The sequence below is a fragment of the Ursus americanus genome, chromosome 14 (assembly GCF_024610735.1).
Source record: "Ursus americanus isolate L20-20 chromosome 14, mUrsAme1.1.p, whole genome shotgun sequence".
Classification (NCBI taxonomy): Eukaryota; Metazoa; Chordata; class Mammalia; order Carnivora; family Ursidae; genus Ursus; species Ursus americanus.
The window spans coordinates 4,094,458-4,108,889 of record NC_142140.1 but is presented as its reverse complement, the minus strand read 5'-3'; the positions used below and the strand labels follow the sequence as shown (position 1 = coordinate 4,108,889).

At 54.9% G+C, this 14,432-nt stretch overlaps 1 protein-coding gene across 1 annotated transcript in view; it reads left to right on the top strand.

The window, feature by feature from the left end:
• The first annotated feature begins 8,973 nt into the window (after window positions 1–8,973).
• The window catches only part of WNT7A (Wnt family member 7A), a 65,256-nt gene continuing 59,797 nt past the window's right edge, over window positions 8,974–14,432 (top strand). Inside the window, exons 1-2 of the mRNA XM_045812394.2 lie at window positions 8,974–9,147; window positions 13,824–14,050. Of these exons, the coding sequence (XP_045668350.1) occupies window positions 9,077–9,147; window positions 13,824–14,050 (298 nt within the window). The 5' untranslated portion in view covers window positions 8,974–9,076. The remainder of the gene's footprint in view (window positions 9,148–13,823; window positions 14,051–14,432) is intronic.

The window sequence follows — 14,432 nt, the reverse complement described above, 5'->3', positions numbered from 1 at the left end:
AGGCCTGACCCAGGAATGGTGAAGGGAGGGAGATATTTCAGGCCTGAGAGGAAGGGCCCGGCCCACGAGATGAATCACCCGGGACAGATTATCCTGAGGAAGACCTTGGGGGTGGAATTGTGATAAGCACCGTCCTCCCAAGGTGACCAGGAGCCCGCGGTCAGCTGGCCGGTGATCAGCCAGGCCACGTGCGATGGGAGCACTCAGATGTTTCGAAGAAGGCCCACGAGCTCCAGATGCATTGCCAGAGTGACTTCTCAGAGACCTTATACCATGAGGATGAACATCTCCACTTTCAGGATGAGAAAACGGAGCTCGAGCTAAGTCACTCGCTCAAGGTCACACGGCTGAGGTGGGATTTGAAAGGGGAGCCTGCCTTTCTCTTGCTGCCAGCAGGCCTCCCCAAAGCAGGAAGCTAAGACCGCGACTGCCCTCTCTCTCCACCAGAGCCTCACAGACAAAATGACCGGGCTCTACTCATAATGGCGAGCTCAGCCTCAGGTCTCACGCTTGTGTCTAGTTGAGGCACAGTCCAAACGCCTCAAGGTGTGAATGGGAAGGATGGAGCTCAGAGAGGGCAAAGGGCTTACGCAGGATTCCGGAGTAACTCTGTCAGAGGCTGACGCCCTCTGACTCCTGCCTCCCAGGCCACAGGTCTGGGCATTGCACTAGTATTTGGACCCTCAGCAGCCTCTGCTCCAATGAAGCCAGGCACGGCTGGCACCTGGGGAGCTGCCTAGAAGCGGAAAGTCGACTCCCGCCTCTGCTAGGAAGCCCTGCTTGGTGTGGAGGGGACCTGGACATCCCTATTGTAACCAAGTCATTCTCATGGACTAAGAGGTTTGAGACACACTGGCATAGATGATCTTTAAGATTCCTTCTGGTCCTGAAGACTGGGTTCCAATATGTGTCATTACCACCACCGCCGCCACCATCAAACACCAACATGCGTTGAGTGCGTGATATACGCCAGACACTCTGCTAGATGCTTTACATATATGAGTGGGTGGGACTCATTATTATCATCCCTGTTTTGCAGAGGAGGAAACTGAGGCCAAGGGGCGTTAATCGTTTTCCTAAGGTAGCACAGCCAGTGGCTGAGCCGGGACTCAAGGCTGGATCTGCTTCTCCAGGGGCCTCAGGAGTCTTTCGTATATGACTTCCCCAAGCCAGCTATGTCTTGAGAGCCCCTAGTACCTGCTTTGGGATTCAGTCTCCCCATCCGTGGGATGATCAGTGTCCTTGCACACTTCATGCTCTGCCCCAAATTTGCAAACAGACCTTTGGGTTTGCTGCCCAGCCGAGCAGTTAACAGGACTTTGGCAGCAGGAGGAGTGAGACGCTGCTTTTCCAGCCCTGATGCCCAGTTCCAGCTCCTCCCAGTCAGGATGCTTTGGCCCTAGTCATCCTGGCCTGTTGTGTTAAGCCCTGAATCACTGACCTGGAGTGAGCGGACCTCATGCAGAGCAGTGGGAGGGCTCGGGTGGGGAGAGACCAGTGTAGAGGCCCCCATTGTTGACAGGGGTTGGGAGATGTGGGGGAAGACAGCAAGGGAATTGAGAGGTGACTTTTATTAAGCACTCACTGCGTGCCAGACACTCAGCTAGTTGCCGGGCAAGCACCTTAACCTCACAACATCTCAATTTTCTCTTCTGGAAAATGAGGTGGTTATGAGGAGTAAATGAGACCCATTCAATGACTCAGTTATCCAACAATCATCCATGAGGGCTGATTATGTGCCAGCTGTTGTCCTAGGAAATGCAGCAGCCAAGCGACGAGTGTCTGTCTCTTATAGGGCTAACGGTGCAGCCCGGGAAACAGACTTATGAAAATTAGTCAACCAAGAAACACGTCGTGCAAAGTTGGAGACAGTGGCAATAAATGGTAGGAAGCAAAATAAAGCCAGGGTAAGATGTGTGTAGAGTGCTGTGAAGGGACAGGATGGATGGCCAGGGACCGCTTACACGAAGTAAGGGACCACCAATAAAACTACCTGGGAGGAGTGTTTCCAGGGAGCAAAGAACTAGGAGCATCCATCAGGGACCCTGGCACACAGTGGGTGCTTAATAAATGCTGAATGCTGTCATAGTTCAGAGGGAGGGACCATTTCCTTATTTTATCAGGTGGGAGGTCTCTGTGTTGCTGCCGCTTCCTAGCTGTGGGGATGTGGCCCACAGGCACCCCCTTCTCATTCCACTTGCCCCCATCCTGGGAGCGAGGGCCAGGATCGACAGCCCCAAGCAGGAGGAGGAGGCAGACTTCTGTGGGAGAGGCTGCACAAGGCCCACCAGCCTGACACACAGTGGGAGCCTTCCCGAGTGGAGACTGTGGTGCCAGTCACACGGGGGTGGACACCGGACAGCCACAAGATAGCAGAGGCTCCCTCTCTCGTGAAAACCCACACAGCACTGGGTCACTGCCAGTGGCTTCCCACATCCACAGAATGAGGCCTACAGGCCTTTACTGTCAACTCCTGAGCGGCTTAGGCAACTTTCTTTCCAGCTCCTCCTCCTTTGCTCCCAACTGGTGGCTCTCCACGGGCTGGTTACTCTGGGTCCTGAGAGCATCACCCTAGAGTGATATCTGTGAACCTTCTTCTGGCAGTGCTCATGTGAGGTGACGGGGGCCGACCAGCACACAAGCCAAGGGGATACAGCAAGCTGGCTGCTGTGACGGGCCAGCGCGGGGCCCCGTGGAGATTAAGATCCCTGGTGGAGGAGTCTGCCAGGGACGGCTTCTGGAGGAGGGGAACTGCATCTCAAAGTGTGTTTTTGGTCATTCGGTTCTCAGCGGAGAGGTCTTCTCTGGCCACACTGGCCAAGAGGCCCCACCAAGCCACTCTCTTTCAGGCTCCTTATTAAGACTGCACTGTGCTGGTCCCTGACCTCGTGGAGATACTCCTTCCAGCACAGGGAGACAGACAAGAAGGAGACAGGGCACAGGAAGAAAAGCAGGGTCCCCGCAGTGGCCAGTGCTGTGAGGGGAGTAGATGGGGGAGGGAGGGAAGGTGGCTGAAGGTGAGGCTACTTTAGACTGAGTGACCTGGGAAGGTGTCTCAGAGGGGTGACATTTCAGGACTTTCTCAAAGCCACACAGGGTAGGGACAAAGCTGAAGGGAGAACCTCATTCTTTTGGCTTCGTTAGAAGAGCTTCTGCTCCATGCTCTGTGGTCCCAGAGTTCCCCCTTGCTGAAAAACCCGCACTTTTCCAACAGCCTTCCCCAGACACCCAGCACCAGGGGCCTGGTTCACGGGAATCTCTGCTCCTCCCAGTTGCCCCCAGCAGCTCTAAATGCTTTAGTTATAGAAGCTTTTCCTCTGGTTTGTGTTGCTACAGTTTTCTTATTAGCACAAAGGCAAAAACAAAAGAAGCAAATGCACATGGGAAGATGCTACAACCCGAACCCCGGGAATCTGATGATGGAGACTCTCTTAAACACGGACATCCTATCCTGATCGGCGGTGGCAGCAAGTGGTGGCTGTGGCCTTTCCGTTAATTTAATGCTATAGTTGCGTACACAGCACACCGTAAGCACTTTACACGTGGCATCTTAAACCTCACAACAACCCTAGGAGGTAGAAACTGTTATCATCCCCAGTTTACAGATGAGGGAACTGAAGCAAGGAGAATATAAGTAACTTTCCCAAGGTCACAGAGATAACAGAAGGAAGCCAGAATTTGAACCACCTAGAGCCTTCATTTACAACAGGGTCTGGTAAGGAGCAGAGCTCAGTGCATATTCCTAACGATGCTGTCCTTGGGACCCAGGCAGCCTCTCCTTCTGTATCCAGCAGGGGGAGCCAAAGGCCAGGGTCCTCTGTGCCCCTGACCCTGGCATGCTTGGTGTGGTTGCAGCACCCTGCCAAAGAGACACCCTTCTCCCTTGATGGAGGCAGAAAGAGCCAAATGGTGAGAAAGCCTCTTGCTTAGCATAGCTCTGCCAAAGAACTTTCTGTAGTAGGTCCCACTGAGTCATGAAGCAGTTAGTCACATCTGGTTCGGGGTCTTGCAATAAATCAGATACACTTCCCGCTGGGGGAGCTCTCAGTCGAGTGAAAGATTTTTAGCCCCAGAGAAAGCCCAACAACTCTTTAAGAAAAAAAAAAAAAACTGACCTGGATTTTGCAGCTATTAAGTGGCAGAGTTGGTATTCAGACCCAAGCCTTTTTGACCCCAAAGTCTGTGGTCTTTTTATCAAGCCATGGTGGTCCTCAGTCGATGCTGGGTGCTGGGGATACAGAGATGCAGGAGAGAGGGTCATGTCTGCAAGGATCTCAAGTCCTAATGGAAAAGGGAGGCACGTGAGCCCAGACATCCTTCCGGTGGGAAGGGCTCTGCCAGGATCAGCTAAAGGGCCATGGAGCACAAGGGGAAAAAACGCATTAAAATGTGCTCTCCTCAAAGGAGGGGGTGATGTTTGCTGTGTTTACTGCTGGAGCCCATACCCAGCACACTTTAATCTTCAGTGAATGTTTGATGGACGGGTGAATGAAAGAGGAAGAGATCAAGTGCCTAAGACAGAGGCAAGGTTAATCAGGGAAGGCTTTTCAAATGAGTTCACATTTGGGAGGACCTTGAAGGATGAAAGGCGTTGGCCAGGTGGAAAAGAGGGGAAAGGCATTCCAGACATATGAAAAGGAATAACAGGATGGAGTAACAGTCTCAAATTTGTTTGTTTTTATTCCAACCCACAGTGTACACACACAATTGGAGCCTTATTATGTACAATGTCCTCTGTTATTTTCTGGGCTATTTCCATTTTGTAAATATTAGTGGCAACCCACTAATTTTTTGTGATATGGACACAGGGGATTTGGGAAAAGTGGAGGCTGGAGAGATGACTTGGAACCAGCCTGTAAAGACCTTTGGATGCTTGAGTTGATGAGTTTGGACCCTTTTCAATTCTTGCTTCCCTTGCGAGGCCTGACCCTGCAAATTCTTTGCTCCTTCTCTAGCTCTTTGAGAAACTTCCTGCCCACTCCTGCCTTCTTCCTCCCCAGTTCGTTCTTTCAATCTTACTGACTTGGGGCTCTGTGCTGGACTGTCCCCACTCAGTCTTCTCAGCCTCCCCGACGTCTCAGCCATGCCTTGACTTGAAGGACTGCACACCTCTCACTGTGGAGACCGTCACCCTAAAAGCCCACACCCGCCCTCCTGAGTGCCTGGCACACTCATCAACTGCCCCTTCAGTAACCACAGACTCATCACCCTCAGACCTGCTTCTGCTTGTTCCATCTCTGTGTTGTCCTCACCAGTCACAGTGCCTCCAGGACAGAATCTTGTCTTTGGGGACATATCATGCTGTCTATTCTCCTTTCAAACCAGCTCTCCAATTCATCCACTTTTCTCCTTGCCATCTGTCACCGCCCTTGTGGGGGCTGGCCTTCCTGCCCTGCATATCAGTTGACACCTCCTGCCTCCGTGTGCTGCCCCCTTCTCTCAATTCCCCATAACAGCCACCATGAGCCTTCTGAAGCATGCATCTGATTGTGTGACACCCTGCTTTATGATAAAGCTCAAACTTAATTAATATGCCCCGTGTCCCCAGATTCCTTGTTGGGTCTCATCTCTGCAATCCTCCCTACCCCCTATTCCCTCTGATACTCCATTCACCAGGCCCCTCAGACTTCCATAGGCCCTGCTTCCTCTGGCTTTGAAAACTCTGCCTGGTGAACTCCAGCTCATTCCTTCTGGATCCCAGTTTAGGAACACCTCCCTCAGGAAGTCTTCCATGACCTACCCAGTTGGAGTCCTTGTCTCTGTGTTCCCACAGTCCTCTGTGCATCTCCTGCCTTGACGCCTAATACCTTCTCCTCTATTGCAGTGACCCCCGCCTCTCTTTTCCATTAAACAGGAGGCATAATTGAAGGATTAAGAGCAGACACTGAAGTCAAAACTCTGTAGGTTCAAATCCCAATTCTGTCATGTGACAGCTGTGGGAGTTTGGGATTTTATTTAATCCCCCCATGATTCACCTTCTCCACTCTATAAGATGATGCTAATAATAAAAATATTAACAAAAAAGAATGGCAGCTACCTCACAGTATTGTTAGAGGACTAAATGAGTCCAGGAGCTGATGACAGAGCCTGGCACACAGTAAGTGCCACCTATGTGACTGATTGTCAACTCAGCCCTCAGAATAGCTGCTGCAGGAGGGCAGACACTGGATTTATTTGACCCACTGTTATATCCCCAGCACTTCACCCCAACATCCTGGTCATGAGCGTCCCCCAACGTCTGTGGCGTGCATGAATCTTTGGTCTAAGAGGATGACAGTGCATACAGGAAAAAGGGGACACCTTTGGGTGATGCCTTGGAGGAAAACTGCTCAGACCTTAGCACTGACTGCGTCTGAGGGTGGGAGAGGAGGAGGAGGAATACCAGAGGAAAAGGTTGGCTAGGATGGACTTTGTGACTGTCCCTCTCAACCCCTTAGCTGTTCCAGTCTCTCTCCCCCACTGTCATTCATTGCTACCTTCATCCACAGGAGGGCTCCAGCCAGCTTAGGGGTCACTGTTCATTCCTCTCTTCTCTCTCTCTTTCCCTCCCCTCTCTCAGTTGGAACCTTCCAAGTCCTGTCAGAGCTGCCTGTCAGACCTAGGCCCAGCGTCCTCCCTTCTCCCCGCATCCCCCTTCTACCTTAGTTGTCCCAGTTATGTTGCTGTGTAACAAGCACTCCCCCCAAAGTAGTGGCATAAAGCAATCATTTCATTCTACTCACAAGTTATGGGGCTTGGGAATTTAGACAGGGCACACTGGGGATGACTGCAGAAGCCCCTGTCCACAGTGCCTCGGCTGGGAAGACTCAAAGGGAGGGATGACCTACTGGCCTGGGGTTGGAATCATCTGGAGGCTCCTTCACCCACATGTCTGGCCGCCGGGCCAGGATAACTCCAATGCTGAACTGGGACCGTGGACTGAAGCCCTACCTATGCCTGGGCTTCCTCACATCATGGCAGCCCCCAGACTCCTTCCAGGGTGGCTCAGGGTTCCAGCAGGAGTGTTCCAGCCAACAAGGTGGAAGCTGCACTGCCTCTCATGACCAAGCCCAAAAGCCTTGCATCATCACTCCTGCCACACAGAAGCCCGGCCGGATTCAAGCAGGGAGAGCACAGAAAGCCCACCTCTCAATGGGAGGCACGTGGAGTAATTGTGTGGCCATTTTAAAACCACCAGTACCTAGTACCTGGACCCATGGGGTAGTCTCCTCTGTGGTCAGCCTGGCTCCACTTTGCCCAGCCCTACCCTTCACCCCCCACCTCCCTGGATTCTCTGCAGGGCAGCCAAGGGGGAGCTTTTGAACACACATGTCAGATGAGTCACCCTTCTTCATATCCCTCCAATGTCTTCCCGCTGAACGCCCCCCCTGAGATCTAAGCTCCCTGACATGCCTACACAGCTCTGTGGGATCTGTGAACCCCCATCTTCTCCCCTCCACCCCACTGGCCTTCCTTCTGGTTCTTGAGCGCAGCCCCACGGCCCCTCCTGGGGCTCATGCCCACCTCCATGCTTCTGCATTGCTGTCCTCCCTCTTGAAATGCTGGGACCCCAGATCCTGTGTCCTTCAGGTCTCAACTCGAATGCCACCTCCTCAGATCTTAACTATCCCTGGGCACCCAATGTTGTCTCCATCATCACTCTGTTTTATTATCGTCACCTCTCCCTGTGATGTCTGAAATTACGTATTTGTTTACCTCTGGTCTGTCTCCCTCACTAGCTCCAAGAGAGAAGGTCCTGTGTCCTTTCCTCCTATCCTTGGTGCCCGCCTGGCAGACATTTGTGTAACGTGAATGAAGGCATGAACAGCGGTTTTCAGAGAAGATTTAGAAAAGCAATTCTGAAGGATAGGCAGGCCTGGTGAGGTGGTGTTTAATGTGTGTGTGGTTGGGGGGTGCTGTTTCTAAACCGGCTCTCCCACTTTCTAGCTGGTGACTTTGGGAAAACACCTTCGCGTCTCTGAGCCTCAATTTCTTCAGCTGAAACGTGAGTCCAACAGCCGCTAGCTCACTGGACTGGGGTGTACATCATAAGCAGGGATCTGTGCCTCTGGTCAGCTAGAACCAGAGCACCCTGTTTCGGGGAGCTAGGCGGACCTACAGCACCCGCCGCGCCCACCAGGTGTCGCCGTGAGCGCGCGCTGAGCTGCCCGCCGCGCCAGGCGCCCTCGGGCGGCTCCGGAGGCCCATGTCTGGGTCCCGTGCAGGGCATCCTGGCCTCAGCCCGACTTCGACTGTCCGCTGGGAGCGGCATTCCAGAAGAGGCTGCCCTACCTGGGCGCCCACCTGCCGCACCCCCTCGAATAGACAGGGGTGGGGGAGGAATATGCTGAGCCAGTTATCCCCGCTACGCGGAAGGGGGCGCCCTCTTCTGAAGCTGGGCTCGGAAGCCTGGGGAAAGGGGGAACCCGGGTGCCACCTAACACCCCCAGCTCTGAGCGCTCGGCCAGGCGGGGAGGACGAGGAGGCAAGCCTGGGCGCGGGGATTCTCGGCTGAGCCTAGATCTTAACACCGCGGGCAGTCGTTGGGCGCCAGGTCGACCGCAACTTGCGAGCTAGCGACCCGTGGGGGTCGAGGGGACTCCCACAGCCCCCTGCCCGGCTCCGCACTCCGGAGCCGGGAGGGGGCGCCGCGGGAGCGCGTGGGGCAAGGCGTGAGCGCGCCCTTGGAGCTGGCGGCCCTGTCCCGCGGGCGCGGGGGTGCGGGGCGGGCGCTCCGGGGAGGCGGGCGAGGGAGGGGGCGGGGGAGGGACGGGAGAAAGGAGGGAGCGAGGGAGGGGCGGGGGCGGGCGGCAGCAGCGCCCCCGCACTCCCCGCGCCTCACTCACTTGCACCGGCCGCTTGCGCGCAGCCCGGCGTCGCCCCGCGCCGCGCTCGCTCCTCCCTCCCTCCTCCGGCTCCGTGGCTCCCGCGCTCCCGGCGAGGCTCAGGCGCGGAGCAAGCGGACGGGCGCACGGACAGACGGCCCCCGGGACGCCTCGGCCCGCGCCTCCGGGGCGGGCTATGTTGATAGCCCCGCCGGGGCCGGCCCGCGGGATCAGCACAGCCCGGCCCGCGGCCCCGGCGGCCAGCGGGGACTATGAACCGGAAAGCGCGGCGCTGCCTGGGCCACCTCTTTCTCAGCCTGGGCATGGTCTACCTCCGGATCGGGTAAGAGCCGCTCGCATCCCCTGCACGCGTGTCCTGGCAAAGTTGGCTTGGCCCTGGGAGGGGGTCGGCCGCCGGCCACCAACTTCTTCGGCCCCTCAGAGAGGCTGGGTGGGCGCGGTGCGGGCGCTGTGGGCGCACAAAGGCCCCCCGCAGGCGGGCGCCCCAGGGGCGCGCACAGCTCTAGAGACTGGGCAGAGGTCCGGCCATCCTGAGGATATCTGATTCTGGAAGCCCCCAGAACCAGAGACAGCCAGTGGGGACGGTCCGGCTTGGGGGACTCTGAGGAGAACTAGCTGCTGCAAAGGTCAGCCTCTCCTAGGGACACTTCTGACACGGGCAGAGGAACAGCAGGTCCCACAGGAACAGCAGAGCCGGGAGTCAGGACGACAGCCGCTCCCAAGAGCTCAGCCCCCAGAGCCCGAGAGGAACTCTGTACATAGAGGCGCGGGCACAGCCACTCCTGGAGACAGGGCAGTCCCCGGGTGGCAGGCGGGGCCGGTCCTTACAACAGGGAACAGGTACCTAGAGGGAGGGACCTTCGCTGGCAAAAAACAAACCGCTGCTCAGATCCCTGACACCACCCGATTTCCAAGAACCCTCAATACTCCCAGAGCCCTTTCTCAGGCCAAGGGGACAGCGCCTCCCATCCCCAACGAACACACACAAAGGTAGGACGAGAGATGGCCCTAGACACCCAGAGAGACAAGCTCGAAGAGCCAGCGCCAGAGAGAGGCGGGCCACCCCGCCCCCTAAAACTGGGCACTGGAGTCGGGCGGCGCGCCTGCGGAGCAGCCCTCCCTGCTGCACTCCAGCATTTCCAGGGAGGTGGGGCCTGGGGCGGCGCTCTGGCTGGAAAGTGGGAGGGGGTGGCTCGGGATGCGTCTTGGAGCTGCATTTGCAGGACCAGTCACCCTTTGTACTTAGGAGATAATGCGCGTGAAGCACGGAGGGGTGGGGGTGGGGGGCTTGAGGGATTCGTAGAGGTTCTGGCGCTAAAGGGCCACCTTGGCAGGTTTCACACGACCTGCTTTCCCACCTCCAGGGGGGCACTTCCCCACTGCTCGGCTTTGGGAAGGGGGCAGACTGCGGGGGCTGCGGCGAGGGGGTGTGTGTGGCAGAGCCTTTGTGTTTTGCCACTACCACTCCTCCCCTTTCCCCACCCCGCGTCTCCGTAGCGGGCATTTCGCAAGTTGAACCGCCGCGGCTGCAAGCAGGTGCGCGCAGAGCCGACAAGGCGGCCGCCAGCCGCGACCGCGGACCGAGAGGCGACCGCAGGCGGAGAGGCGGCTGCGGGGCTCGCGCGCTGTCTGCCTGCGAGTGTGTTCTAAGTGTTATTGATTCATCCGCGTCTGGGTGGCTTTTCTTTTTCTCCCTGCTTTAATCTTCATCTTGGCCCGCGCCCCGCCACCCCGGGCGCATCCAGCATCCAGGAAGCTGGTCGGGCTGATTGGCGCTGGCCGCGTGAGGCTTTATCTTCTTTTTAATTAGAATCGGGGCGGAGGGACCGGGGAAGGGAGAGAGAAAGGGAAAACAACAGAAAATAACCTCCCCTGGCTGCCCCGCCCGCCGGACCTCCCGCCGGCGCGCGGAGACCTCATTGGCCCCGCGGCGGCCCAGCTGCCCTGCAGGGTGGGAGGAAGCTACGGAGGGCGCTGGCCTTCAGCACCGCAGTCGCCCTTTGGGGCGGGAAGAGGTCCAGGTCAGGAAGAGGAGTTACAGGGTGAATTTGGCCCAGGCCCTGATGCTCCCTGAGCCTCGGGTTATCCATCTGTAAAATGGGCGTGAGGGGTAAAGTCCCAAGGTCCTTAAGAAGCCTTCCGGCTCCCCAGATGGTTCCTTCCTGCTCAGGGCCGATGGCAGGGCATCCGCGGTTTTCTTATTAATGTGGATAGTTTCCGTGACTCAAGCACTATCCCCTGTAACAATCAAATCCAATAATAATAAAAACCACAACAGCAGCACATTTATTGAGTACATACTAGGTGCCTGGCAACTTTTGAACACTTTCCCTGTTTTAACACGTTTAATTTTCACAGCAACCCTGTGAAATGAGGACTAATGACCAATATCCTCATTTTAGTGATGGAAAAGCTGAAGCACAGAGAGGTGATGTAACTTGCCCAAGGCCACACAGCTAGTGGGTGAAGGAAGCTTTGATGGTCCCCTAGACCTTAGCTGCTGGATTATTGTTCCTATGAATTTTTGACTCTAATATATCATTATACTCTGCTGGGCTAGGGATTCCCTGGTGGTCAGCTAGGCGTTCACAGGTTCCCCCTGACTTGTGGCAAAACATCTCCGCTTGACAATCTTTCCATGCTGCCTCTTCCTCAAACATTTCAAACATTCTAGCTCTAGATGTGTGCAACTCTCTTTCAGTGGCTGAGATGAATGAATGAGAGCTGTAGCAAGCCTCCGGTTTCAGATCGGTGACCCACTAGCCTCTAGATCTCAATCTCTGTGAGCCTCAGTTTTCAGATATGTGAAAGGGGTATGGGGATTCCTGCCCACCAGGCAGGATCTCATGTTTGCAGCAACACCTGTCTACTGCCTTGGCATGGTAGGAATGCTGCAAAAGTTCACTGATGCATTCAACACATATGGGGGGGGGGGTGCCTGCTGTGTCCTAGGTACTAACCCTGAGTGATATTTTGGAAGCTCCGTAACTCATTCATTCATTCATTCATTCAGTAGTCATTTAGTGAACCAGCAGACAGAGTCCCTGCCCCCGAAAAGCTCATAGTCTAATGAGAAGGACAAGTGATAAACAAAGTGGGTACACAGAACCAAACATGTACATTAAAACATTTCAGAAGACCATAAGTAATCCAGAGAATTAGGTAAACAAAACAGAGACTGTGATGCAAAGTTATGAAGGGTGGGATGGGGAGGCAGGTTCCCTTAGCTGGGGTGGTCAAGGAAGATGTCCCTTGAAGTCACAGGAATGATGGCAAGAAGCCAAGCCTGTGAAGCTCAGGGAAGGGGAGAGATTCTAGGGAAGGGGACTGGTAAGGACAAAGGGCCAGAGGCAGGAAGAGGGCTGGTGTGAGGCAGGATTGGAGGGCAAGAGGGTAGGAGTGGTCAGTTATGTGCTTGGAGAGGAGTGGGGTCACCTCATCTCCTGCACTGGTGGTACACAGAGACTCGCTTTAAGAAATTCCAATTGCAGAGCAACTTCCTGTAGCTGAGTCCCAAGATGGAAAGTGTGAGGCACTTTGCCCAGGGCTGGCTGTGGCCTTCAATAAATGGAAGCTCTTATTATTATAACCAGAGTGAGGCATCAGGGGTGAGTCTTCTCTTGAAAAGCTCCAGGCCTGTGGACCATCTTTGTGTAGAGGGAGGGCTACCTGCACCATCAGGGTTGCCCCTGGAGCTTGTCTGGGGTTATCTTGATATTAGGAAACAGCCCCACCCTCGGCCAGATACCCAGGAGTCACACTGATGCCTGTCTTTCCCTCGTACCCTTCCCCATCCCTCCCCTCAGCTCCAGCCTTCTATCAGTCCATCAGCAAGTTTGGTCGGCTCCATCTGCAGCCACCACCCCCTCTTGCCTGTCCCTTCTCCCTGCTCCTGCTTTGGCGCTCCGCATTCCTCTTTCCGGTGGGCCTGGAGGGATGAGATCCTGTCAGTTTCCTGCTTACAGCCTTTCAGTGCTCCCTGGTGCACCTGAGAAAATTCTAGCCCTCTACCAGATTCTCTCCTCAGACTCTCCCCTCCCTAAGCCCTGCACCAGCTTCTGTGGGATCTTTCTGTTCCTTGGTGATCCCAAGCTTGCTCCCCTCCCCTTGGCATTTGCCGCTCCCTCTGCCCAGATTACTCTCCCCCAGACCTTCCCGGGACTGGCTCCTGGCCCTTCAGGCCCTGCTGCACTGCACCTCCCCAGGGAGGCCATCCTTGACCACCCCAGCTAAAGTGGCCCCTCTCTCTTTCCTCTCCCAGCATGGTGCCTGGTACTTGATAGGTGTCCAGTACGTATCCAGGCAGAGAATGAGTTAGGAAGATGGGAACCGCGTGAATGGTCACAGGCATCCTCTAGGCCGGGCATGCCTGGAGGGGGTACACATGCTGCATTGGCGTGCAGAAAGAAAATAGTAGACCTATTTGCAATTACTTTTCCAAGATTTTGTTTGTAATACAACATATACGTACACACCAGAGAGTATATATATAAATGTACAAGCAGTTGCGTTTTTTTTTAACGTGTACCCACTACCTTTCAGGGCAACGGCTGCAGGAAACTCTGTAGTTTTCATCCCCTTGCTTGCCTTTGCAGTTTTACCACGTAGACACGATTCCTAAACAATATTGGGTTTTAGTTTGCATGATTTTAGCTTTCATCTCAGTTGAGCCCTACCGTAAATCCGAAGGCGACTTGCTTTGGGCACAGTGTTATATTTGTGACGTATGTCATCTTTTTTGTGTCAATCTTAAAAGGATATCGAGCCTCACTAATATCGAATATCCGCACTACAATAGTACCGATATGGAATACAAAATGAATACGTGTGGGTTAGGGGTGCAGTATCAAAAAAGTTGGGAGACCCCTGCTGGGAGCAACAGGGGTGGGTAGGGGTAGGGAGTGGGGATAACAGTGTCAGACACCCTGGGAGGGCCTGTAGGCCATGCCCCCCACCTTGCTGGCCTAACATTCCATTTCTCTGTGTCCCCTGCTCCAGTGGCTTCTCCTCGGTGGTAGCTCTGGGCGCGAGCATCATCTGTAACAAGATCCCAGGCCTGGCTCCCAGACAGCGGGCGATCTGCCAGAGCCGACCCGACGCCATCATCGTCATAGGAGAAGGCTCGCAAATGGGCCTGGACGAGTGTCAGTTTCAGTTCCGCAATGGCCGCTGGAACTGCTCAGCACTGGGGGAGCGCACCGTCTTCGGGAAGGAGCTCAAAGTGGGTATGTGCTCACCCAGACAACTTCGCAAGGTCTTAGAGGCTGTGGGGGATCAGAATACCCTCAGGATCCCTCCGCGACCCTCTCACCTGCCCCATGCTGAAAAGCTCCCTAGTATGGGATCTGCAGCTGTCGGGACTTGAATCAGGTCTCCTGGGGAGGGTCAGCTCTCTAATTCGAATCCAGACCACTCCAACCATTTATGGCAAAGTTGAAAACCAGCAACCAGTGGCCTAAATGCTAATTGGCTGATATAGCACTGAGGTTTCTTAAACTGAAAACTAATTTTTTAAAAAAAGCTTTTCCACCTAAAATTATGAATTTCTGGCTTCTTTTTAAAAATCGGCAGATCTACTGATAACTTACGTATGTGCCTACATAGTTC